General features: G+C 48.3%; 1 protein-coding gene across 2 annotated transcripts in view; it reads right to left on the bottom strand.

The window, feature by feature from the left end:
- The window catches only part of LOC140388359 (actin-associated protein FAM107A-like), a 359,626-nt gene that overhangs the window by 150,728 nt on the left and 181,411 nt on the right, over positions 1-27,487 (bottom strand). The window contains exon 2 of one of the 2 annotated variants that reach the window (XM_072472389.1): positions 18,493-18,556. In XM_072472389.1, the coding sequence (XP_072328490.1) occupies positions 18,493-18,556 (64 nt within the window). Of the gene's footprint in view, positions 1-4,761; positions 4,821-18,492; positions 18,557-27,487 lie in introns of those variants that run through there. The other variant, XM_072472392.1, reaches the window with a different exon arrangement.

Below are 27,487 nucleotides of genomic sequence, written 5' to 3'. Positions count from 1 at the left end.
CATGGAGGTTTGCAAGACCACAGGCCATGGAATTTTCTTTATTCTCCCACTGCACAAGGCATACTCCCGGATAGACTTCTTTGTGCTGGGCAGGGCGCTCATCCCGAGGGTGGAGGGGACGGAGTATTCGGCCATAGCCGTTTCGGACCATGCCCCGCACTGGGTGGAAGTGGGGCTGGGAGAGGAGAGGGACCAACGCCCGCTGTGGCGGTTGGATGTGGGACTGCTGGCCGATGAGGTGGTGTGTGGTAAGGTAAGGGGGTGTATTGAAAGGTACTTGGAGGCCAACGACAACGGGGAGGTGCGAGTGGGGGTGGTATGGGAGGCATTGAAGGCGGTGATCAGGGGAGAGCTAATCTCCATCAGGGCTCATAGGGAGAAGACAGAGGGCAGGGAAAGGGAGAGGTTAGTGGGGGAGATTTTGCGAGTGGACAGGAGATACGCAGAGGCCCCGGAGGAAAGATTACTTGGGGAAAGGCGACGGCTCCAGACGGAGTTTGACCTGTTGACCACGGGGAAGGCGGAGGCACAGTGGAGGAAGGCGCAGGGGGCGACCTACGAGTATGGGGAAAAGGCCAGTCGGATGCTGGCACACCAGCTCCGTAAGAGGGCGGCAGCGAGGGAGGGGGGGGAGAGGGGATGGGAAGATTCCCTGACCAACTGCGGTACCCGGGGGTGGAGGAGCAAGAGGTGGCTGGTTTGGGGGCACCAATCAGGTTGGAGGAGCTGAGTAAGGGTTTGGGGAGCATGCAGGCGGGGAAGGCCCCGGGACCGGACGGGTTCCCGGTGGAGTTCTACAGAAAGTATGCGGACCTGTTGGCCCCGCTACTAGTGAGGACCTTTAACGAGGCAAGAGAGGAGTGGACCCTGCCCCCGACAATGTCGGAGGCGACAATTTCCTTGATTCTGAAGCGAGACAAGGACCCACTGCAATGTGGATCGTACAGGCCGATTTCGTTCCTTAAATGTGGACGCTAAGCTATTGGCAAAAGTGCTGGCCACGAGGATTGAGGACTGTGTCCCGGGGGTGATACATGAGGACCAGACGGGATTTGTAAAGGGCAGGCAATTAAATACGCATGTGCGGCAGCTCTTAAACATGATAACGATGCCATCGGAGGAGGGAGAGGCGGAGATAGTGGCAGCCATGGACGCGGAAAAGGCCTATGACCGAGTTGAGTGGGAGTACCTCTGGGAGGTGTTGCTTGGGTTTGGGTTCGGGGGAGGGTTTATTAGCTGGGTTAAGCTCCTTTACAGCACCCCGGTGGCAAGTGTGGTGACGAACTGGCGGAGGTCGGAGTACTTTCGGCTGTACCGAGGAACGAGGCAGGGGTGCCCTCTGACCCCCCTGTTGTTTGCATTGGCGATCGAACCCTTGGCCATATCACTGAGGGAGTCTAATAAAAGGAGGGGGGTGGTCCGCGGGGGAGAAGAGCATCGGGTGCCGCTATACGCGGACGACCTGCTGCTGTACGTGGCGGACCCAATGGAGGTCATGCAGACTTTGAGGGAGTTTGGGGAGTTCTCGGGCTATAAGCTCAATGTAGGGAAGAGCGAGCTTTTTGTACTACAGGCAGGGGATCAAGAAAGAGGGATAGGGGACCTACCGCTGAGGAGGGCGGAGGGGAGTTTTCGGTATCTAGGGATCCAGATAGCCAGGAGCTGGGCGGCCCTACACAAACTGAATCTGGCGAGGTTGGTGGACCAAATGGAGGTGGACTTTAAAAGATAGGACATGTTGCCACTCTCGTTGGCGGGTAGAGTGCAGTCGGTAAAAATGGTGGCCCTTCCGAGGTTTTTGTTTGTGTTCCAGTGCCTCCCCATCGTGATCACCAAAGGCTTTTTCGGGAGAGTAAGTAGGAGTATTATGGGGTTTGTGTGGGCGAACAAAACCCCCGGGGGTAAGGAGAGGGTTCCTGGAGCGCAGTAGGGACCGAGGAGGGCTGGGCTGCCAAACCTAGGGAGCTACTACTGGGCAGCAAACGTGGCGATGATCCGCAAGTGGGTTATGGAGGGAGAGGGGGCGGCATGGAAGAGGATGGAGATGACGTCCTGCAAAGGAACGAGCTTGGTGGCGCTGGTGACGGCACCGTTGCCGCTCTCGTCATCAAAGTACACCACGAGCCCGGTGGTGGCGGCAATGTTAAGGATCTGGGGCCAGTGGAGACGGCATAGGGGTGCAGTGGGAGCCTCGGTGTGGTCCCCGATCAGGGGTAACCACCGGTTTGTCCTGGGGAAGATGGACGGGGGGTTCCAGGGCTGGCACCGGGTGGGGATTAGAAGAATGGGGGACCTGTTCATTGACGGGACATTTGCGAGCCTAGGGGCACTGGAGGAGAAGTTTGAGCTACCCCCGGGAAATGCATTCAGATATATGCAGGTGAGGGCTTTTGTGAGGCGACAGGTCAGGGAATTCCTGCTGCTCCCGACACAGGAAATTCAAGACAAGGTGATCTCGGGTGTATGGGTCGGGGAGGGCAAGGTGTCGGAAATACACCAGGAGTTGAAAGAAGAGGGGGAAGCGCTAGCAGAAGAGGTGAAGGGTAAATGGGAGGAGGAGCTGGGGGAGGAGATCGAGGAAGGTTTGTGGGCTGATGCCCTGGGTAGGGTCAATTCCTCCTCCTCCTCATGTGCCAGGCTCAGCCTGATACAATTTAAGGTGGTTCACAGAGCGCACTTGACGGGGGCGAGGTTGAGTAGGTTCTTTGGGGTAGAGGACAGATGTGGAAGGTGTTCAGGGAGTCCGGCGAACCATGTCCATATGTTTTGGTCATGCCCGGCACTGGAGGGGTTCTGGAGAGGAGTGGCGGGAGCAATATCTCAGGTGGTGAAAGTCCGGGCCAAGCCAAGCTGGGGGCTAGCAATATTTGGAGTAGTGGACGAGCCGGAAGTGCAGGAGGCGAATGAGGCCGGCATTCTGGCCTTTGCGTCCCTGGTAGCCCGGCGAAGGATCTTGCTAATGTGGAAGGAGGCGAAGCCCCCTAGTGTGCAGGCCTGGACAAACGACATGGCTGGGTTCATAAAGTTGGAAAGGATTAAGTTTGCCTTAAGGGGGTCTGCGCAGGGGTTCTACAGGCGGTGGCAACCGTTCCTAGACTACCTCGCGGAGCGTTAGAGGAAGGTCGGTCAGCAGCAGCAGCAGCAACCCTGGGGGGCGGGGGGGGGGGGGAGAGGGAAACAAGAGATTGCTTGAGGGGACGGACAAGCGGGGGATAACATGGAGGGTGGGGGAAACTGGCACGAACGGGCAAGAGCCAGTGTATAAAGCTCTGTAAATATATCATCTTACCACGTATACATCTTGCTCAGGGCGATTTTGTGTTATTTTGTTACCCTGGGGGGGGGGGGTTATTGTTTGTAAGGGGAAAAAATTGTTTTGATTTGTTAAAATTTTTAAATAAATATATATATATTTTTTTAAACTATCAGGTTCATTAATGTCCTTTAGGGAAGGAAATCAGTCGTCCTTACCTGGTCCGGCCTACATGTGACTCCAGACCCACTAAATGTGGTTGACTTGGAACTGCCCCCTCAAGGGCAATTAGGGATGGGCAATAAATGCAGGTACAGCCAGCGACGGACACGTCCCATGAACAAATTTAAAAAAAAACACAGGGTCAGAGTCCCAAAATAAGGGGTCAGACATTTAGGGCTGCAATGAGAAGAAATTTCTGAATTCAAAAGAGTTGTGAATTGTTGGAAGTCTCTACCCGAGGGAGCTATAGATACTCAAGTCGTTGATTATATTCAAGGCTGCGGTCAATACATTTTTGGGTATGAAGCAATGGAAAGGTAAAGTGGACACACGGGGTTGAGTTAGATGATCAGCCAAGAACCTGTTGAATGGCAGAGAAGGCTCAAAAGTCTAAAATAACTTAATCCTACTAATTTCAAAAGGCTTCCAAGATCAGGGTGACCTTCAAATCCATATTCAAAAATCGTTGAGGGAGATAGGACAAGTTAATAAGTCATTTAAGAAAGCATATGGGGAGGGCAGCACGATGGCGCAGTGGATTGCACTGCTGTCTCACAGCACCGAGGTCTCAGGTTCGATCCCAGCTCTGGGTCATTGTCCGTGAGGAGTTTGCACATTCTCCCAGTGTTTGCGTGGATTTCACCCCCACAACCCAAAGATGTGCAGAGTTGGGTGGATTGGCCACTGGAAAAAATGAAATGGATACTCTAAATTTAAAAAAAAAAAAGCATATGGGGCACGGACTACAACAAAAATAAGCCATTTCAAACTTCATCTTAGGAAGGGATGTCAAGGCCCTGGAGGGAGTAGATGTTACCAAGAATAAGGATATTCAATTATGTAAAAAGATTGGAGACGCTGGGATTGTTTTCCTAGAACAAAGAAAATTAAGAGGAGACCTAATAGAATGGAAGCATTCAAATTTGTTTAGGGTTTCAATTGTTTCTCTCCATTTCCTGTGGCAAGTGGGTCAATTATCCAAAGGCCTTGGATTGACAAAAGAACTAGAGTGAAGAGACAGAGATTTATTTCCAAAGGACTGAGATCTAGGTCACCTGAAAGGGTGTTGAAATCAGGTTCCACACCAACTTTGCACTTGAAAATATCCAATATGCCATTGGGACTAAGTTGGACAGGAACGAGCTCAAATGAGAGGCCGAATGGCCTCCCTGTGCCGTCGGACTCTATGGGAAACGGTTCATCTCAGGAAGTATTGCAGTAAAAGGAAACGTTTGGTGTAATAGTTGAACGAAGAGACATTGTAATGATACAGTGAAAGAAATTACCTGATGAAATGTGCGTGGCCATTTAAATTCAGGGGCCCGGAATTCACCACAAAATAATCTTGCATTCTTTAAGACTGTTTCCTCACTATGTACAGATCTCTGTTCCTCAATTTGTAACAATATAAGTCACTGACCATTGTAGAAAGAGTAAATAGCATGGTAAGAAGCAGGTCACATCTGCGCGCACACGATCTATAATCAAAATAACCAATACGTAGTCTGCCAACTTTCCAATAGGGAAGCCAATTCAATGTCCTGTCCATTTGAAGTGCTGTGTGGGCGGGAGTTTGGGATGAAATTGACCCGAGCCACGTGCAATGTTGATGAGTGGGCAAAGTGAATGGAGCTGAGCTCCCGCAGTGGCAGGTGAAGCTGCTTCATTCACATTTACCCAGTCAGCTTCTTGCTACTGACAGATTTCGGAAGTGGCATTATATCACTGAGGCCACATATATTTGTAAAACTGGCAGGCAAGTGGCGGAAGTAAAATGCGACACGATGAAATAGTGAATCTGAAAAGTCAGATATTGAAACCCTGTAAGGTCGCAGTAACCCCTTCCCGGGATTTAACCGGCGTTAAGTCATCGGTATATTGTTTGCTTATTATTTGAATTTTTGACTCCAGCCTCCCCACAGCTTCAGCCAGCATTGCAACCTCTGCTAACACTATGCCCAAGCCCACACTCTCTGCTCTTCCAACTCTGGCACACAGTGCAGAAGGAGGCCATTCGGCCCATCGAGTCTGTAGGTACCCTCTGAAGGAGCACCCTACATAGACCCGCTCTCTGCCCTATTTGTGTAACCCCCTAGCCCCACCTAACCACATCTTTGGACACTAAGGGGCAATTTAGCGTGGCCAATCTACCTAACCTGCACTTTGGACTATGAGAGGAAACAGGAGGACCTGGAGGAAACCCACGCAGACAAGGGGAGAACTCCACACAGGCAGTCACCCAAGGTCGTAACCGAACCAAGGTGCCACCAAGCAACCCATACTGTTCATCTTCCCAACCTCCCCTCCCAAGTCTTATGGTCTTATTGGGGGGAAGGCAGGAGAATGGGGATGAGAAAAATATCAGCCATGATTGAATGGCGGAGCAGACTCGATGGGCCGAGTGGCCTAATTCTGCTCCGATGTCTTGTAACTCTAGATCTGTACTCCCGAACCCCTTTCCTGAACTTTAAAAACGTTGTCAAACATGCACTGGAGATATATTGTATGGGTGCTGGATAATAATTTTATTATTCTCCTTATTTACATCCGGAGATGACTCAGGAGTTCCTTTTTTAGAATTTACCTGCAATGCCATGATGTCACCCATATTCCCATGAGAGATTGCTGAAGCAGTTTGTTATGGATGGGACCCTGTCTTTGCTTCTCATAAGAAGAAGCAGTCGTGTGGCCCAAGCTCCGTGGGAAGAGCAGCTTCAAGAATTTAATCTGTCCGTAAAACAACTTTGACTGTGAAAGTATTTGATGTTCTCCAGGAAGGAATTCAGATAGTTTCACCTGTTCAAATCTGACTGATGCAGGCTTGTTTCTCTGAGTGTGGAGACCCACTCCTCCAATGTTATGCACTAGCAGCAGAATGGTAGAGTAATAATTATGAGGATTTCAAGGAACTGCTTGAAGCACACTCCCATGCTAGCATATATTACAAGTTCTGCCATTTTCTGCAGTCATCAGACATCCACAGTCAATATCACGTGCTACCTGTAGTAGGCTATATTAGGAGTATCGCGGTACCTAGGTGGGATGTACCTTATACTGTAGTATGAGTGGTAGAACCTGCCTGCTGGTTCCGCCCAGCAGGCGGAGCATAAGAGTCTGTGTTTCACCCACAGCAGCCACTCTGTACCGGAGCTGCTGATGTAACTACTTGTTCATTAAAGCCTTCAATTGGACTACAATCTCGCTTCAGTAGTGATTGATTGTGCATCAGTACCCAATCAGACCTAGTTGAGAATTCTTAATGTTTATTGACATTTACAAACCCAGATATTTTTACATTTTTTCAGTTTCCACCTTTGACAATATTGGGAACCACAAATCGTGGGGTAAATTTGGACGACATCAATTTTGACTTGGGACAGCATCAAGGCTCAACGAAATAAAATAGTGACTAATAAAAAGGTACAGGTAAACTAAATAACAACCTATCTTTACATACACAGGCCATGGTGAAATTGTATCGGTTTTAGCGACAATTCTGGCAAGTTTCTGCTTGCAACAGTTGTGTTGACAACTTCAGACAATTCAGATGGGTGTAGCTGCAACATTACTAATGAAGCTGAACATCATCCAGAAAAAAAAAGTCTGCATGACCAGAACTAATCCATTAGCTATACAGACCTATCCTCTTTACCATTGATGTACCATGTTGCAGTGGGTAATATTTAATAACAATAATAATCTTTATTAGTGCCACAAGCAGGCTTACTTAACAGTGCAGTAAGGAAGGGCAGCACGGTGGCGAGTGGGTTAGCCCTGCTGCCTCACGGCGCCGAGGTCCCAAATTCGATCCCGGCTCTGGGCACTGTCCGTGTGGAGTTTGCACATTCTCCCCGTGTTTGAGTGTATTTTGCCCCCACAACCCAAAGATGTGCAGGGTAGGTGGATTGGCCACGCTACATTGCCCCTTAATTGGAATAAAAATGAACTGGGTACACTAAATTTATTTTAAAAAACAGTGCAGTAAGAAGTCTTACAACACCAGGTTAAAGTCCAACAGGTTTGTTTGGAGTCACTAGCTTTCGGAGCGCTGCTTCTTCACCAGGTGAGTGCAGGTTAGGTGGGTTTGAGGGTTGACTCACCTGGTGAAGAAGCTGCACTCCGAAAGCTAGTGACTCCAAACAAACTTGTTGGACTTTAACCTGGTGTTGTAAGACTTCTTACTGTGCCCACCCCAGTCCAATGCTGGCATCTCCACATCATTAACAGTGCAATGAACTTACTGTGAAAATCCCTTAGTTGCCACACTCCTGTTCGGGTACACAGAGGGAGAATTCAGAATGTCCAATTCACCTAACAACACATCTTTCGGGACTTATGGGAGGTAACTGGAGCACCCGGAGGAAACCCACGCAGACACGGGGCAAACGTACAGACTCCACACAGACAGTGACCCAAGCTGGGAATCGAACTTGGGTCCCTGGTGCTGTGAAGCAACAGTGCTAACCACTGTGCTACCTTGGCGGTTGAGGGGCGACCTGATAGGGGTCTACAAAATTATGAGGGGCATAGACAGAGTGGATAGTCAGAGACTTCTTCCCAGGGTAGAGGGGTCAATTACTAGGGGGCATAGGTTTAAGGTGCGAGGGGAAGGTTTAGAGGAGATGTACGAGGCAAGTTTTTTACACAGAGAGTAGTGGGTGCCTAGAACTCGCTGCCAGAGGAGGTGGTGGAAGCAGGAACGATAGGGACGTTTAAGGGGCATCTTGACAAATACTTGAATAGAATGGGAATAGAGGGATAGGGACCCCAGAAGTGTAGAAGATTTTAGTTTAGATGGGCAGCATGGTCGGCGCAGGCTTGGAGGGTCGAAGGGCCTGTTCCTGTGCTATACTTTTCTTTGTTCTTTGTTCGTGCCACCCGCATTTACAGGATGCACCACAGCAACTTGTAAGGCTGCTTCAACAAGACCCTCGCCACCGAGAAGGAGGAAGGCAGGAGGTGCATTGGAATATCATTACCCCCGAGATCTCTGCCATGTCATGTGGTATCCTGACTTGGGACGTACTTTGCTGCCCCTTCACTTATGGGGCAAAGTCCTGGACCTCCCTACCGAACATCATTTTGGAGACACTTTCCTGACTTGGAGTGCAGCAATTCACCAAGTCTCACCGCCACAGAAGACAGTCAAGTTTGAAACTCTTTCCTTCCTTTGGGTGAATGCAATTGAAAGTTGCAAGAACGAGTTTGAATTACGCCTCGGATATTTGTATGCGAGGTGGAAGCGTAGAAATTGATGGCGAGGATAGCAAGGGAAGTGCCACAAGAAGGATTTTTTTCAAGATAAAGAAACAAATGCAGGAAACAACCTCCGCCACTTGGCACTCAGGTTTTTACAGTGAACTACAGGCATGTTGAATCTTCTCACACACGGCTTACTGCGGCAAGACAACATTGAGAACACATATATGGTGGCAGCACGGTAGCACAAGTGATTAGCACTGTGGCTTCACTGCGCCAGGGTCCCAGGTTCGATTCCCGGCTGGGTCACTGTCTGTGCGGAGTCTGCACGTTCTCCCCGTGTCTGCGTGGGTTTCCTCCGGGTGCTCCGGTTTCCTCCCACAGTCCAAAGACGTGCAGGTTAGGTGGATTGGCCATGAAAAATTGCCCTTAGTGACTAAAGGAGGGGTTATTGGGTTACGGGGATAGGGTAGAAGAGAGGGCTTAAGTGGGTCAGTGCAGACTCGATGGGCCAAATGGCCTCCTTCTGCACTGTATGTTCTATGTATATAGCCATATCGCACCTTGAATTTGAAGCACCTAAACCTCTTACTGAGCTTGTGGAATGTGGATGCACGAGCCAGAACCAAAAGCTATATTAATGATATTAACCACAGCAGAAACTTCCAAGTTCTGTTCTATCCAAATACAGTGACTAGCAATCGGTGAGATGGGGCCTTTTTGTATGGCATTGATGATATGGCGATGATAATGAAGGGAGATGGACTTCCGGTTGCGGTGATGTGGAGCTAAGCCGCACGTTTCGGCAGCTCCCGTGACAACGTACATTCGAGCTCTCCAGAGAAGCCCCAACGGAATTTTTTTTAAATTGATCCCATGTGGGAAGGTGCAGTAAGGTCCCCCCTTACGATATATGGCTAAGATCAGCGGTGGAGCCGCGAAAAAAGAGACTCTGGAGCAGCGGCAAAATCGAGGGGGAAAAAGCAAGATGGCGGAGAGCGAGCAGCATGGGGGCTGGACCAGCAGGAGTTCCTTAAGCGCTGTGTGGAGGAGCTGAAAAAGGAGGTGCTGGCGCCAATGCTGTTGGCGATCGAGGGGCTGAAGGAGACCCAGAAGACCCAGGCGGTGGAGCTTTGTGAGGTGAAAGACAAAATGAATGACAACGAGGACAAGATCCTGAGCCTGGCGGTAAAAGTGGAGGCGCACGAGGCAGTGCACAGGAGGTGGGCCGAGAGAATTGAGGTCCTGGAGAACAGGTCGAAGAGGAAGAACCTCCGGATTCTGGGTCTTCCCAAAGGAGTGGAGGGAGCTGATGCTGGGGCATATGTGAGCACGATGCTCCATGCGCTGATGGGAGCGGAGGCCCCTCCGACCCCCTTGGAGCTGGAAGGGGCTCACCGGGTCCTGGCGAGGAGACCCAAGGCTGATGAGCCGCCAAGGGCGATAGTGGCAAAGTTCCATCGCTTCGCGGACAAAGAAAGTGTGCTGAGATGGGCCAAGAAGGTGCGGAGCAGTAGATGGGAGAACGCGGTGATTCGAGTATACCAGGATTGGAGCGCGAAGGTGGCAAGGAGGAGAGCTGGCTTCAACCGGGCCAAGGCGGTGCTGCATAAAAAAAGTCAGGTTCGGCATGCTGCAGCCTGCCCGACTGTGGGTCACTTATCTGGACCAACACCATTATTTTGAAACGCCAGAAGAGGCTTGGACCGTTATTCAGATGGAAAAACTGGACTCGAACTGAGGGGATGTGATGGTGGGGGGAGATGTTGGTTGTATATGGGGTTGTAAATACGGGTAAAGAATACTCTATGGGTGGGATGATGGATGGGGATGTGGGTAGAGTTCTGGTTAAAATTCCTAAAATTTCCTTTTTTTCTTTTCTGTAGACGAGATGATGATGATGGGGAATGTGGGCGTCAGTGCTGGAGGGAGGTGAGACTCGGGGATGAGGGAACTGGGATAATGGCCGCAACAGGAGCTGCGCCACAGGGGGCAGGGCTGGTTCAGGAAAGCGTGGGTTTTTTCCCGCTCAAAAAAGGGGATGGGGGATGGAGGAAGGTAAGGAGGAGGAGAGACTCCCACACGGGGAGATCAACGGGAAGGCGGTGGAAGCCGGGGTCAGCTGACTCACGGAAGTAATATGAGGCGAGCAAAAGAGGTAGATGTGGATCTAGCGGCGGGGGGGGGGGGGGGGGGGGGGGGGAAGGATGGGGGGGATTCTAGGGTTGCTGCTGCACTGCCCGAGGGGGAACTGAAAATGGAAGAGGTGGTCGGGGCGGGGGTTCCCTGCCTGGGGGACTGGAGGGTGTGGGAGGCGCGAGGACGGGACTGGCCTAAGATAGGAGATGGCTAGTCGGGGGGGGGGGGGGGGGGGGGGGGGGGGGGGTGGTACCCCCAATCCGGCTGATCACGTGGAATGTGAGAGGCCTAAATGGGCCGGTTAAGAGGGCCCGAGTGTTCGCGCACCTAAAGGGACTGAAGGCAGACGTGGTCATGCTTCAAGAGACACATCTGAAGGTGGCAGATCAGGTCAGGTTAAGGAAGGGATGGGTGGGACAGGTGTTCCATTCGGGGCTGGATGTGAAGAATAGATGGGTGGCAATACTGGTGGGAAAGCGGGTGTCGTTTGAGGCCAAGAACATAGTAGCGGATAAGGGAGGCCGATACGTATTGGTGAGTGGTAGGTTGCAGGGGACGGAGGTGGTACTGGTGAATGTATATGCCCCGAACTGGGACGATGCTGGATTCATGAAACGGATGTTGGGGCGTATTCCAGACCTGGAGGTAGGGAGCTTGATAATGGGTGGGGATTTTAACACGGTGCTGGACCCAGCATTAGATCGTTCCTGATCTAGGACGGGGAAGAGTCCGGCGGCGGCCAAGGTGCTTAGGGGGTTTATGGACCAGATGGGGGGGGGAGTGGATCCGTGGAGATTTGCCAGGCCTTTGGCCAGAGAATTTTCCTTTTTCTCCCACGTACATAAGGCCTACTCCCGGATAGATTTTTTTGTTCTGGGCAGGGCATTGATCCCGAAAGTGGAGGGAACGGAGTATTCGGCCATAGCCATTTCAGACCATGCCCCGCATTGGGTGGAGTTAGAGCTGGGGGAGGAGAGGGACCAACGCCCGTTGTGGAGGTTGGATGTGGGACTGCTGGCAGACGAGGAAGTGTGCGGGAGGGTGCGGGGGTGCATTGAAAGGTATCTGGAGGCCAACGACAACGGGGATGTGCAGGTGGGAGTAGTATGGGAGGCGCTGAAGGCGGTGGTCAGGGGAGAGTTGATCTCCATCAGGGCTCATAGGGTGAAGAGAGAGGGCAGGGAAAGGGAGAGGTTAGTGGGGGATATTTTAAGGGTGGACAGGAGCTATGCAGAGGCTCCTGATGGGGGACTACTTAGGGAGAGACGAAGTCTCCAGACGGAGTTCGACCTGTTGACCACAGGGAAGGCAGAGGCACAGTGGAGGAAGGCACGGGGGGCGATATATGAATATGGGGAGAAGGCGAGTCGGATGCTGGCACATCAGCTTCGTAAGAGGATGGCAGCGAGGGAAATAGGCGAAGTCAAAGATGGTCGGGGAACTACGGTGCGGAGTGCGGGGAAAGTGAATGAGGCTTTTAAGGCCTTTTGCGAGGAACTGTATAGGTCCCAGCCCCCAGGGGGAAAAGAGGGGATGTGGCGATTCTTGGACCAATTGTGGTTCCCAAGGGTGGAGGAGCAGGCGGTGGCTGGTTTGGGGGCGCCAATTGGGGTGGAGGAGCTGGTTAAATGACTGGGGAGCATGCAGGCAGGGAAGGCCCCGGGGCCGGATGGGTTCCCAGTGGAGTTTTATAGGAAGTATGTAGACCTGTTAGCCCCGTTGCTGGTAAGGACCTTCAATGAAGCAAGGGAGGGGGGGGACCCTGCCCCCGACAATGTCAGAGGCGACGATCTCTTTGATCTTAAAGCGGGATAAGGACCCACTGCAATGTGGGTCGTATAGACCGATCTCGCTCGTTAATGTAGATGCTAAGTTGCTGGCAAAAATGTTGGCCACGAGGATTGAGGACTTTGTCCCGGGGGTGATTCACGAGGACCAGACGGGATTCGTAAAGGGTAGGCAGTTAAATACTAATGTGCGAAGGCTCCTAAATGTGATAATGATGCCATCGGTGGAGGGAGAAGCGGAGATAGTGACAGCCATGGACGCGGAGAAGGCCTTTGATCGGGTAGAGTGGGAGTATCTCTGGGAAGCGTTGAGGAGGTTTGGGTTTGGGGGAGGGTTTATTAGTTGGGTTTAGCTCCTGTATAAAGCCCCGGTGGCTAGTGTGGTCACGAACCGGCGAAGGTCGGAGTATTTCCGTCTGCACCGAGGGACGAGGCAGGGGTGCCCCCCGTCCCCTCTGCTGTTTGCATTAGCAATTGAATCTTTGGCCATGGCGTTAAGGGAGTCGGGGAAATGGAAGGGGGTGGTTCGAGGGGGAGAGGAACATCAAGTGTGGCTGTACGCAGATGACCTGTTGCTGTATGTGACGGATCCAGTGGAGGGGATGGTTGAGGTCATGCAGATCCTAAGGGAGTTTGGAGACTTTTCGGGCTATAAGCTCAATGTGGGAAAGAGTGAGCTCTTTGTGATCCATCCGGCGGACCAGGGAAGAGGGATAGATGGCCTACCGTTGAGGAGGGCAGAAAGGAGCTTTCGATACTTGGGGATTCAGGTAACTAGGAGCTGGGGGGCACTGCACAAACTTAATTTGACGCGGTTGGTGGAACAGATGGAGGAGGATTTTAAAAGGTGGGACATGTTGCCACTCTCGTTGGCGGGTAGGGTACAGTCGGTTAAAATGGTGGTCCTCCCGAGATTTCTTTTTGTATTCCAATGCCTCCCAATTGTGATTACTAAGGCCTTCTTTAAGAGGGTAAGCAGGAGCATTATGGGATTTGTGTGGGCGAGCAAGACCCCGCGGGTAAGGAGGGGGTTCTTGGAGCGGAGCAGAGATAGAGGAGGGTTGGCATTGCCGGATCTGGGTGGCTACTATTGGGCAGCCAACGTGGCAATGATCCGTAAGTGGGTGATGGTGGGAGAGGGGCGGCGTGGAAGAGTCTGGAGATGGCGTCCTGCAAGGGAACGAGCCTGAGGGCGCTGGTGACGGCACCGCTGCCGCTCTCGCCGACAAGTTACACCACGAGCCCGGTGGTGGCGGCAACGCTAAAGATCTGGGGGCAGTGGAGACGGCACAGGGGAGCGACGGGAGCCTTGGTGTGGTCCCCAATCAGAGACAACCATCGGTTTGTCCCAGGAAGGATGGACGGGGGGGTGTTTCAGAGCTGGCATTGGGCAGGGATTAGAAGAATGGGGGACCTGTTCATTGACGGGACGTTTGCAAGCTTAGGGGCGCTGGAGGAGAAGATTGGGCTACCCCCGGGAAACGCTTTCAGGTACATGCAAGTGAGGGCGTTTGTGAGGCGGCAGGTGAGGGAATGTCCGCTACTCCCGGCACAGGGGATTCAAGATAGGGTAATTTTGGACGTATGGGTCGGAGAGGGCAAGGTGTCGGCGGTATACCAGGAGATGAAAGAAGAGGGGGAGGCTTTGGTAGAGGAGCTGAAGGGTAAATGGGAGGAGGAGTTGGGGGAGGAGATTGAGGAGGGGCTATGGGCTGATACCCTAAGTAGGGTTAATTCCTCTTCCTCGTGTGCCAGGCTTAGCCTGATACAATTTAAGGTGGTTCATAGAGCGCATATGACGGGGGCGAGGCTGAGTAGGTTCTTTGGGGTGGAGGACAGATGTGGGAGGTGCTCAGGAAGTCCGGCGAACCATGTCCATATGTTTTGGTCATGCCCGGCGCTGGAGGGGTTCTGGAGGGGAGTTGCGGGAACAGTAGGGTGGTGAAAGTCCGGGTCAAGCCAAGCTGGGGGCTAGCACTATTTGGAGCACGAGCCGGGAGTGCAGGAGGCGAAAGAGGCCGGCATTCTGGCCTTTGCGTCCCTAGTAGCCCGGCGAAGGATCTTGCAAATGTGGAAGGAGGCGAAGCCCCCCAGCGTGGAGGCCTGGATAAATGATATGGCAGGGTTTATCAAGTTGGAAAGGATAAAGTTTGCCTTGAGAGGGTCTGCGCAGGGGCTCCTAGACCATCTCGCGGAGCGTTAGATGAAGGTCGGACAGCAGCAACAGCAACCCAGTGGGGGAGGGGGGTGGGGGAGGGGGGAGGGGGAGGACATCGTTCGTGGGGGGGGGGGTAGAGGCGGGGACATCGTTCGTGGGGGGGGGGGAGGGGAGGGGGGCGAAAGGGGGGTTCCTCTGGGGGGCATTTGAGCAAGAAAACACATGAATGATCCGGAAAACGACATGTACGGGAAGTTTCCAATGTACAAAGTTCTGAATCTTATTGACTTACCATGTTCATGTCTTGCCATGCGAGTTCTCTTTCTTTTCTTTGTTATGGGGGGGGCGGTTTGTTTGTAAGGTGGAAAATATTGTTGAAAAATTCTTCATAAAAACATTTTAAAAAAAAGATAATGAAGGCAGATGAACATTAGTAGACATTTAGAATGGCTGCAGTTACAACTCGCTAATTGTGCAGAGGGCAGCACAGTAGCATTGTGGTTAGCACAATTGCTTCACAGCTCCCAGGGTCCCAGGTTCGATTCCCGGCTTGGGTCACTGTCTGTACGGAGTTTGTGCGTGTCTGCGTGGGTTTCCTTCAGGTGCTCCGGTTTCCTCCCACCAAAGATGTGCAGGTTAGGTGGATTGGTCATGCAAAATTGCCCTTAGTGTCCAAAATTACCCTTAGTGTTGGGTGGGGTTACTGGGTAATGGGGATAGGGTGGAGGTGTGGGTTTGGGTAGGGTGCTCTTTCCAAGAGCCGTGCAGACTCGATGGGCCGAATGGCCTCCTGCACTGTAAATTCTATGATTTACTGATGATAAATATGATAATGGAGAGACATAATGAGTCTTCCTAGCTAAAGCAGAAGAAAATGGGGAGAAAGCAGAGGATCGAGATTAGTTTTAGGTGGACCTTGTGTGTTGTCAGCACCCATACTTCAGAGCAGGACTGACCAATGCTTATGGTCTGGTTATTAATTTTTATCAGAGAATATCTATGTTGGAAACAGTGGGATTATGAACTATTTCCAGATTTACAGCATCCAGAAACTGTTTTAGAAATTCATTTGCTTTGAAACCTGTTATCTTGAAAGCAAAATACCATCGACCATCAATAGACAAACAATAGACAAAATGTTCTGTTCTCTCTGTCTACAAACTGAAAGGAGAAATATTATTGTATATTAATCCCAGTGATTTCAGTCAATTTTCTGGTTGTTCAAAGTATTAAACAAATAAATAGCATAATCGATATAAAGTTGTGCCAGAGATATTTAAGCATGGCTGGTTTACAAGGTAGTAAATTAACCTGCAATAGAGTGGAAGGGTGAATATTGTGCCCCTTGGAATTCCTCATATATGACGAGGAATATTATTGAAAAAATTATTTTTAAAATTCTCCTCATTTTCCACATTTTCATCAAATACACAAGAGATAACCAACAATAACAAATACAGTATCAATCCCCCAAACAGCATCCCCTTCAACATACAAACCCAAACATCACCCATACATTCCAAAAACAACAAAACCAAAAAACCCAAAAGAGAATCAATGGTCACCCCATAAACAATGTGCTCAACCCCCCCAATAGCCTCACCCCCCAATGTTCAATGGCATCCAATTCTTGAAAGTGCATGATCAACATTATCCATGAATTGTGGAACCTTTCCATCCTCCCCCCTCGGCTCAAACATCACCTTCTCGAGCGTCAAAAATTCCAGCAGGTTCCCCCCACCAAGCTGAGGCGAGGAATATTATAACATGGATACTACAAGCACCGGCACGATGATGATGAAGGGGGTTGAACATTAGTAGACATTTAGAATGGCTGCAGTTACAACGCGCTGATTGTGCAGGTTGCCTTATCCCTGACACCGGTTTCAAAAATGGGCCAGGCACTGGCAATACCCTTTGCCTTTGGAAAGGGCAGAACATCAGCACCATAGCTGGAATGACTTATGTCAAACGTCCATTATTGTTTGCTCAAGCATTTCATTCCTGCATGTTTAAAAAACAGGACACGATTAAGACTCCCAGTATTGAGTAAATTGAGCATAGGTAGCCATTTTGTGTAAGGTCAGTTTTTGACTTGGAGCTCCCTCAGAGCTGCACTCTCTCTGGGGAGCAATGGAACAGGCCCCCATTATGGCAGTAAACTGCAGTTTTAGTGAAGTCATGGGAACAGCTGCAAGAAAATTCCAACACCAAAATATAATGTTTGCTTTGAAGTTGCGTAATTCAAACTACAGTGTTGTCAACTCGCATATCAATTGTTAAGTTATTGCTGCGATGCTGGCAAAACTATTGGGGGAGGGGGAGGATCCCTCCCGATATGAACTGGATCGGGCTCATCGGTCGAGGAGGCCTGTACCAAAGGCAAGTGAGCCGCCAAGGGCAGTGACTCTGTGCTTCCGTAGGTACAGTGTGAAGGAGAAGGCCCTGAGTTGGGCCAAGCAGAAGCGGGTGGTGCAGTGGGCTGGAGCTGGTATACGTGTATACCAGGACTTTACGGTGGAGCTGGCGAGGAGGCGGGCTGCCTTCAACCGGGTGGAGAGGGCACTGTACATTAGCAAGGTGCAGTGCGGCATTGTATATCCAGCGAAGCTGAGGGTGACTTAAAAGCTCAGGGACTTTTATTTTGGAACGGCGGAAACAGCGGAGGCGTTTGCGAAGGCAGAAGGACTGTGGCAGAACTGACAAATTGAGGAATGGTCATGTGCCAATGTAACCTCATGACTGTATTTTCTTCTTTTTTGTATCACTGCACGCGGGTGTAGAGGCTAAAGGAGCCAATGCTGTATATATTTGGACAAGGGAAGGGACGGGACTTTCACTCGAAATGAGGGCTCTTTGGGGTGTAGGTGGATATGTGGGATTTGTGTGCTAAAAGGGGATCTTTGGGCTTTCCTAGGGCCGGGCAAGGGGGAAAGGGACCCGGGCGGGGGCCTCCACGCTGGCCGGTTTAAGCCGGCCAGTGAACGGGAGTGAGTTGGGGGGAGGGGCTGCGGCCATCGGAGCCTGGCAGAACAGGGTCCGAGTGGTCCTGCCGGGGTGGAAAGTTGGGGGGAGGGAACCGAGGTTGGGAGGAGGAGTTTTACAAGAGGCAGTGGACGGGAGGAGATGGAGACTTGGGGGTGGGGGGGGGGTACAGCTCTGGGGTATCATGTACGGTACTCTCTCAGAGGCTGGATGGCATTGGTTGGGGGGTGGGTGGGGGGGGGGGGGGTGGGTGGGGGGAGGGGGGGGAGAGAAAGCTGTGTAGATTAAGGGTGACTACGGGTAATCCCTGATTCCTTTTTGTCATTTATTTATGTAAACATGCGGGTTGAGGTTTGGGGGTTGGTGGGCGGATGGGATCGTTGTTATTATGGGGACTGACATATCTTGCTGATTATTGTTTATTGTTGATGGGTGTAAATGTGGGAGAAAATGTGAAAAAGGAGGAGAATAAAAATTTTAAAAAAAAAAATTGTTAAGTTATTCAAGCATCCTCCCGATTAATTGTGGCTCAATGCGATATCGTCAAGCTGTCCTCACTGGATTGTGGTAGGTGTACCCCACTACAGCCAATCAGTTGAATTCTAGGCAGTTGTTATTTTGATGTTATTTCACTTCATTTAATCTAATTTTGTTACATTTTCTAATCTGGACCCAAAGTCAGTCTGAATATTTGCACTTACATATTTTCATTCCAGCTGGATTTAGTATCACTTAGAATGAGAGCTTACCCGAGCCATTCAGTATATGTTGTCTATTTTCACTTTGTGACTTGGATTGTAATGAATATTCTTTCTGCAAGAAAAAAAAGGGAAAAATGTTGATGGATGTGCACATATATATTGATAATTTCTCCTTGGCTGAGTTGATTTTTGGGAATGAAATTAATTCATCTCCTCCCCAGAGAGTGAAAATGTAAAATTGACTCTTTTTGCCACATCTATTCTGCCAAATCTGTCATATTTCCAGCAATTTCTGCTCTTGTTAAGAGAATTCTTCAACTTGAGTGAAAACATATAGAATGTCTCCCCTGCAGAACAGTGGTGATGAAATATGCTCAGTTACTTGCCAGAAGAGACCAGCTTGGAAAATGAACCAGTGCCTCTCATGTTATGGCAAGAAACTTAATCAAGATTGTCTTCATCATGACCAACAATATAGAAGTATAGAAGACAATTGTTCAGTTGTTCACTTTGTGTATGCAGTGAGATCACGTCCAAAATATGGAAAAGGGAGTAGCGAGCAACTGTAGATTTGTTTTTCATTCCATCCTGGTGTATGTGTTAGAGAAGCTATTGCTGCTATGTACAGAGTCTACATAATTCAGATGTAAGTATACAGTGTAGTTGTACTACTGTACAGAACACATCCGTTAGCACTGCTATTGGCAGAATCACTACCCCTGCTGTACAAGTACTAACAAAAACTGGCACCTGATCTCTGCTTCCTGTTTAGAGAAAATAATCATTCTATAAGTCGAATGAACATTTTGACCCCGGAGGACGTGGATACGGTTGGTTCAGTTAGCTATATACGGTTTCTCTTTAGAATAACTCAAGGCCTACACACTGCAAACAGAAGTCAAATAATTAACCTCCCATGAGTTCTTCCTCCTAAAATTGTTGGGCTTATTTTCTCATCAGCATTGTGCATGCTTAGCTTGAAGATAGCAACTCTGGCACATCTGCCTTGAGAGAAAAGAGATTTAGATGGTTGTATGCCATTTTGGTTTAGAAAAATATGGTACAAGAGGCTAAATTGCAGACTTACAAATGCAAGGTCAAAGCCATCTCTTTATCATCACTGATCAATAGCTTTGAACAAGATTTAGGAATAGGAAGGAATGTGTGTTAGCAACAAATACCTAATTTCAATAGTGTTCAGAAGAGAAACATATTGCTGAAACTTTTGGACTTGCACTCATCAGGACAAATGCAAGAATGCCAAAATTTAAATGATCACAGCAATTTATACAGGAGAAAAAGATGCTGATTGGTTGGCAAGTTGACTCTGATTGGCAGAGGTGTTTCCATGGAGAAAGTGATGGAGAACAATCGGCTTCCCAAGCTCCTGGGTAATTCAAAAAAGTGGCAAAGCTTGAACATATGTTCCTTATAGTTTGCAGAGAATTGGTCCCTGGGTATGAATGTGTGTCACTTTCAGCAAGCATAAATGAGCCATGTTACATGCTCAACTGATTAAATTCTAAATTGATTGCTAGTGCAACTATTAGCATGAATAGGATTGCTCAGCAAATGCTACCCCATTGCAGAATCACATCTAACAGAAGACATTTTGTTTAGGGTTTTGCAAGTGCGGGCCTGGTTGAATATGTGATGTGTACTCCATCTATTACAGAGAAACCGAAGAAACATGCTGTGAGGTTCGGTCAACAAATTACTGGGACATACTGCCTACATACCTAGCATTAATCCGGCACTAAAATTCATACACAATACTCAATTGTGTGGAAGGCTGAACACCTTTTTGGACTGGTGGCAGCATCCTGTTAGAGGAAAATGCCACTTGTGTATCCACTGCACAGTAGCAGCTTGAAACAACTTGTCGTTCAAAAATGGCTAGGACCCTGTTTACAAGGTGAGCTATTTGCTCATGTTGTAAGCCTAATGCAGAAGTAGAATGTATCAAAGCTATTGTGTCGGACAATGACTATCTTTTTTTAAAGTATTTTTATTCAAAATTTTTAACACATAACATTACAAAGTAAAACCAACACAAAACCCCAAACCTGGCCTCCCAACAACCTAACCAACCTCCCCACCTCACCCCCTCCCTTCCCCCTCAGCTGATGACAGTAAGAAATGCAGTAATAATAATAATCGCTTGTCACAAGTAGGCAAGCCCCTAGTCGCCACATTCCGGCACCTGTTCAGGAAGGCCGGTACAGGAATTGAACCCGTGTTGCTGGCCCTGTTCTGCATTACAAGCCAGCTGTTTAGCCCACTGTGCTAAACTAGCCCCTATAAACAAACAGCATCTGTTATTGGACCTCTCACTCTTCCCCATCAGGACAAATTTCACCTTTTCCAAGTACAAGAACTCCATTAAATCCCCCAGCCCTACCAAGGCACAGAGTGGATAAACTGACTTCCACCCCGCCTGCGAGTGATCAACGAGATGAAGGCTACAACATCTGCCCCAGCTCCCACCTGCATCTCCAGCGAGTCCGACACCCCAAATATGGCCCCCAGGGGACTGGGCTCTAAATCCACATGCAAGATCGCTGACTTGGTGCTCAAAAACAACCTCCAAAATTTCTCCAACTTTGGTCAGTACCAGAACATGAGTACGTGATTGGATGGACCCCTCCCACACCGCCCACAAATATCCTCCACCCCCTCAAACAATTGGTTCATCTTCGACTTCGTCAGGTATGCTATGTGCACTATCTTTAGCTGTATTAACCCCCCCCTCGTGCATTCACCCTCTGCAGCACCTCACACCACAGCCTCGCCTTAACCCCCACCGCGGTGCCACTGAAAAAGTCGGAAATACCTTTTTCACAAAATCCTGCACCTGCATGTACCTGAAGTCCTCCCCTCGCAGGATCCCAAACTACTCCCCAGCTCCTTCAAACTTGTAAACCGCCCTTCTAAAAATATGTGGACAGTGACTATCTTAATCAGAATAGTGTTTGCTGTGTATCGTACAAACTTACAAATGTCCCAAAGGACGCCACGTTTGACCTAAAGAGTGCCCAGCCTAAGTCAAATTACCTTGGAAAAGCAAAGTATCTCAAAAATTTGAAAATGACTTTCTTTTCAGCGGTATTAAAGTTCTGCACTACCAGGAGTAAAATCTTCACTTCCATAAATGATCCAAAAATTATGACTGTTGAACATTTACAAGTTCAACTGCTGGGGAAAAAAAAACAGGATTTTAACGCAAAGAGGTAGATTTTCTGCTTGAGTGCAATCTGCAGTCCACCGTGCAAATTCTGCTCAAAATTGCACTCATTTTCTGAATTGAGTTTTTTGCTCAGCTTTCCATTCAAATTCATTTGCATATTGTTGAATGTAGAGTGTTCCATGAACCATTGTGATCAGGCAGCATTTTGGAATGGCATTTTTTTCTTGCAGTAAAATATTCATTGATATTATTAAGAGTGGTAGCGGGTGCAGTTTTATTAATATTGTTGGAAATAGGTTTATCACAAAAAAAAAGCATTTTTAGTAAAAGTGCCTAGGCAACCACATGTGAGTCACCTAAACAACTGAAAATGAGTTTAATAAATTATATAGAAACATTTACTAGTGTTTTTGATGTACAATAGTCAGTATTTTAGTTAATTAAACATTTAGTATTTAAAACTATTAAATGGTGGCTATTATTGCCCGTGCAGTTAAAAGCAGCTTCATTTTAAGAGCGTCCTTAGTGGTATCAGGGTCTGGCATAGAAAGGATTAACGGTAAAATCTTTTTGCCGCACCTCCCGGATCGCCGCTCCTTGGGCCTTCTGGGTCTCCACAAGTTTCTCAATCGCCACCTTCATTGGCGCCAGCATTTCTATCCTCAGCTCCTCAAAGCAGCGTTTAAGAAACTCCAGCTGCTCCTGCGACCACTGCACCCACGCTGCTTGGTCTCCACCCGCTGCCATCTTGCTTTTCCTCCCTTGCACTTTTCGCTGCACCAGGATCACTTTTTTAAACGCTCCACTCCTGGTCCAATCCATATAATGTCGGGGGGACCTTGCTGTCACCTTCCCACACTGGAAGCCGTTGAACAATTTCGGGGCCCCTCTGAAGAGCCCAAAAGTCCGTTACCGGCGGGAGCTGCCGAACGTGCGACCTACCTAGGCATAGCCGCAATCGGAAGTGAGAGTTGGCATTTTAAAAATCACACTGGATAGAGCCAGTCCCGAGTTGGCGCCTGACTACGTGGCAGCCGAGCTTGCTCTGATCAAATGAAAATCCAATCAGACAAATAATTGACAATTAATAAATTCAGCAAAAGCCATTATTCAATGGTTTCATGGCCTGAAAATACTTAGATACCTACAGGGAAGACTCAGAAATGTTGATGCAGAATGTTGCTACTGAAAAATGTAAAACACAGGAATCGTGAACACCATTATTGTCAGAGCCCAGCAAAACCGAGAAGTGCAGGAAATGTCACTGAGAATCAGGTTACTGCAGCACCATCTTGGATTTCCCAGCAGTATTTAAAACTATGCCCACTTTCAATTTTAAATGACCATGCATCAAAAATCAAACTTAACAGACCAGTTTGGACCTATCCAAGGACCAGACCAGTCACAAAACTGGGGATGTTGGCGAAAGAGATTCCTTAGGTACATAATTGTTTCAAGTCTAGATAAAAAGACAGAGGCTGAACAGGTCAACACACTGCTTTATTTGGTTGGTCCAGTAGCCGACAATATAGTCGCTAAACAAGGTGTCATGGGAGTGTCCCTTTAAGAAATGTTTTTGTCTTATCACATGGCTTCAATGATGTCATTGTGTGGGTGGAGCTGGGCTGTGGCTCTGGGAGTTGGTGTAACTTTCGCTTTGAGTTTGAACTGGTTTTGGTTCTGCACAGGTTGAAAGAAGGTTTTTCTCTATCTGCATTTTTAAAAGCTGATTCCAGACTGCTTGATAACTTGAAAAGAAATAATTGCTTTCTGGAAGGAATTAAAACCTGCTATTTTGGAAAGGAAACAGGAGCATCCATACCAGGTATTCAGTGCTGTGTGCTGGGCCACACCTTTGAAAAGGGGTTCTGGTTCATGGAATCTTGTTATTAAATTGGAACAGTTAACGGGGAAAGTTATTAAGGGTTATACATAGATTACTGTAGCAAGTGTGGGGTATTTATGTTTGTAGTTGATAAAAATGCCTACTGTGTGTGTTTATAAAAATATTAACTAAATGTGTAGAATAAAGCTTGTGTTTGATTAAAAGTGCTTACGGCCTCTGTTGAATAACACCGGAAAGGCAGCCCTGGTGCTCATCGTAACCAAAATCAATAAACATTTATAGGTCAGGTGAACTCCATGATATACTTTGGAGTTTTCTAAACCCTGGTCCATAACAGAGGTACAGAATGTTATTCTCCCCCCAAGGCGGTTCTTGGAGGGGATGTATAAAATTGAATGGATGGGATTCTCCCATATGAATTTGCTTTTCCAAACCCAGATGCAATTTCACGCTTGCTGGGCAGGGCCTTGGGTGGGCAACCCACACCTTCACCTATTAAGGCCGTATATAGCCACTTAATAGCCACTTAGAGCTTTTTTATGCCCAGCCTCAACATTTAAGTTGGCGGCAAGGGTGGGAAACAGATAATTTTTTTTTCTCTATCTCGGGTGTGAAGTGGGGCAATGCCTCAAACAGAAGGTTCCTTCAGAGTTGGGGCGCTCTCCCCTCTGGGACCTGGGTGCTTCCTGCCACCCTGGCCTACCTCCCTCGATGCTGAGATTTCCTCTACTCGCCCTTCCCACGGTGTCCCCACCCTCCTGCCTCCAGGATCCTTGGGACTTACCTTTCCAACCATTCTAGGACTTAGTTGCAGCAGACCACTGCAATACCATTTCTAGCCACTTCAGTGCTATACCTGGCCGGGTTGGAGATTGGCTAACTGTTCTCACTGGCTGGACTCCCTTCCAAATGCTGACGGAAGTCCTGCCCACTGCCAATCAACGTTCGGGTTTCCGAGAGTTGGCGTTGGGTGTTGGGTGTATGTGCTGACTCTCGGGACGGTGAACACCAATTGCTCACCATCCTTGAAATTCTACCTCCGGAATCAATCAATCCTCAGCAAAATTTGATCAAGTGTTTAAAACATTTGCCACACATTTTGATTTGAGCAGTAACATGCTCTTTGAAAGAGCAAAGTTTAACAAATGTGTCCCAACAGTCTGGAGAACCTATTGACTTCTTCATTAATGAGCTGTACAGAATGGCTAAAGGCTGGGACTGAAATCAGAGCTAATCAGGGACAGAATTGTTGTCAGAGTGCTAAACAACACACTCTCAGACAAGCTTCAAGCTAAGGAAGATATGACCCTTAAAAGGGCCATTCAGATTGTCAGGCAATTCAAAATCCGTTTGAACAATCAATCCATTTTCAGGGACGAAGGCAAGCCATGATACAGAATAACCCCCACTGTGCAGCTAGTAAAACAATAGAGGAGCCAGGACACTCCAGGCCCAGGGGACAAATACCCAACTGACCACTAGAGGGTGGGTGACTATGCCAGTGCTGTGGAGCCAAGTAACCCCACAGGTGTGATCAATGTCCGACAGTCTCAGCAGTGTTTTAAATACAACCGCATGGGACACTTTGGAAACTACGTAAAGCTAAAACAACCAGACGCACAGATGACTCCAAGATGATTCACAAGTTTGAGATACCACACCAAGAGGAAACACAACCATGCTTCTAGTTATAATCTTTATTGTCATAAGTAGGCTTACATTAACACTGCAATGAAGTTACTGTGAAAAGCCCCTAGTCGCCACACTCCGGCACCTGTTCCAGTACACCAGAGAGAGAATTCAGAATGTCCAATTCACCTAACAGTACCTCTTTCGGGATTTGTGGGAGGAAACCGGAGCACCCGCAGGAAACCCATGCAGACACAGGGAGAACATGCAGACTCCACACAGACAGTGACCCAAGCCAGAAATCGAACTTGGGACCCTGGTGCTGTGAAGTAACAGTGCTAACCACTGTGCCCACTGGCATGGAAAGGGTTAATGTGGGACTGGGCATAGTACCGCCCATACTGTGATGCAAAGGTATACTTGGTCTGAGTCTAGATTACATTCTTGTACTGGACAGAGACATGTGTAGAGACCAGCATGGAGACAACTCCTCGTTTAGACCTTATACTGTGTATATGTACGTAGTTATTAGTAGTTAATAGACACTTACTGTTAAACTACACGAGACTCAGAAACTCTTTGTGAGACCTACCAAACTACACATATCTTAAAACATCTTTAAGAAGCCAGAAATGTGTGCAAATAGCAGAATTTTTCCACGGTGATTAACTTGATCTGGGGGCACGGCCAGTTCTGTGGGCCGGATTGGCTTCCAGCGTGATGTTTTTTAAACCAGTACAAAAGATCTCAGGAATTCAGTCTGCACCGGACATCATTTACGTTTGAAGTTTCTCAATCTTTTGTGCTGGATTGGCTGACTTCAGGAAAATTAGGCTGGAAAAACCAGCACATCTGGCAGAAGATCGAGCTCACTGTCTCAGGCTGAGTGTTCAGTGTTCCTTTGGTAAAATTACCCTGTGATCGTCTTTGCGGGGACCTTGCTTGGATGAGTAAATCATTGCGACCTCCGCATTTTTAACTGATGAAATTAAATTATTCAGCTTGAAAGTTATCTGCATGGTTAGAATTCAGATACACCGGATTTAAGTATCTGGTCGAATTGCTGTACTAGTCTAGCCATCACTGCATGCTTGTCATTCTAGCAGTTGAGTGGATGTCACATTGGCGCTGTTGCTATTGGAAGTAGCCTCAGGCATGCTAAACTATTTCTGGGATCAAGAAAAGAGTAAGATAGCCAATACAAATGCAGAGTTGAAAAGAAAGTTCCTTTTAGTTTTAAAGAATTGCAAAGTAATTCATGGCGACACAGCAAAACTTGAACTACATAAACAAAAGAGCTTTTGTATTGTTCCATTTTCCTATGGGAGGTTATTGTGTCAATTTCAGTGGTTGCTAGGCAATATTTAGTCAGACACTGCTCCCTTTCACAAGGCATTTCTCTGTCTCCAGCTCCCTTAAAACGATTGGCACTACTGCTTGTTTTTCATCTAACAGATACCATAATAGACTGTCACCATTCCTCTTCCATCTCACTTGGTGAGTGATAGATGGTTTGTGCTGCAGCGCAGTGCAAATCATAAGTAAATAAATAATAGAAACAAACCAATAAGTGAGCCACGTAATTGAAGTTCACGTTACTGATGCTCGGTTACTGTAGGACTGTTCGGAAGCACTAGAAATCTGGAATGCACATCAAATCCATCAGCTTCTGGAAAGTGAAAAGGCAGGTGGATGCTGCACATATAACATTCATCAGAACTGATATTATTGTGGTAATAACCCTGTTGCCTTTTGCATTTAGCTCAGTCAATAAACACACTTGACGAAGTGTATCTAGACTTTTCCAAATAAATTCCAACCAACTATCATGAGTCAGAGATACACCACCGAGTATATTGAATCAGATTGATCTACATTCTGCCTTCTCCTGAGAGCTAAGTGCTTGGCACTGACTTCTTCCCACTTGCACTGGAGGTATTGCGTGGAGGGCTTTTTGTCCTCTGGGGGTGGGGAGAGAACAGGAACTCCCTCCTCCTGCTTACCACCTGAATCAGAGCTTCCAAAGCTGCATTGAAGAACCTGGAGCGTCCAGTCTGCAGTTCTTGTTTCTCCCTTCATAAGCATCGCCTCTTGGCTGCAGCCATAGTGTACTTCCCCTTTAAGAGGTGCTTGCTGCCTTTACGTGGTGTCAGAGTTGCCTGATATTAGGCCCCCCAAACTGGCATGCAGCCAAGGAATAAGGTAGAGATGGCTCCACGCTTGAATTATTTTGATGAATCCCCAGCACAAATTTAATGTGCTGCCTGGGAACATGTGAATAGATGTGTGAAACATGCAGTCTACCCCGCCCCCATTTTAACAGTGATCAGATTTCTAGGCTAATGTTCCTCAAAGGATTCTGGGAGGATTTACATGTACCA

The sequence above is a fragment of the Scyliorhinus torazame genome, chromosome 13, assembly GCF_047496885.1.
Source record: "Scyliorhinus torazame isolate Kashiwa2021f chromosome 13, sScyTor2.1, whole genome shotgun sequence".
Taxonomy (NCBI): Eukaryota; Metazoa; Chordata; class Chondrichthyes; order Carcharhiniformes; family Scyliorhinidae; genus Scyliorhinus; species Scyliorhinus torazame.
The sequence above is the reverse complement of the archived record's forward strand: the minus strand, read 5'-3'. Positions and strand labels throughout refer to the sequence as shown.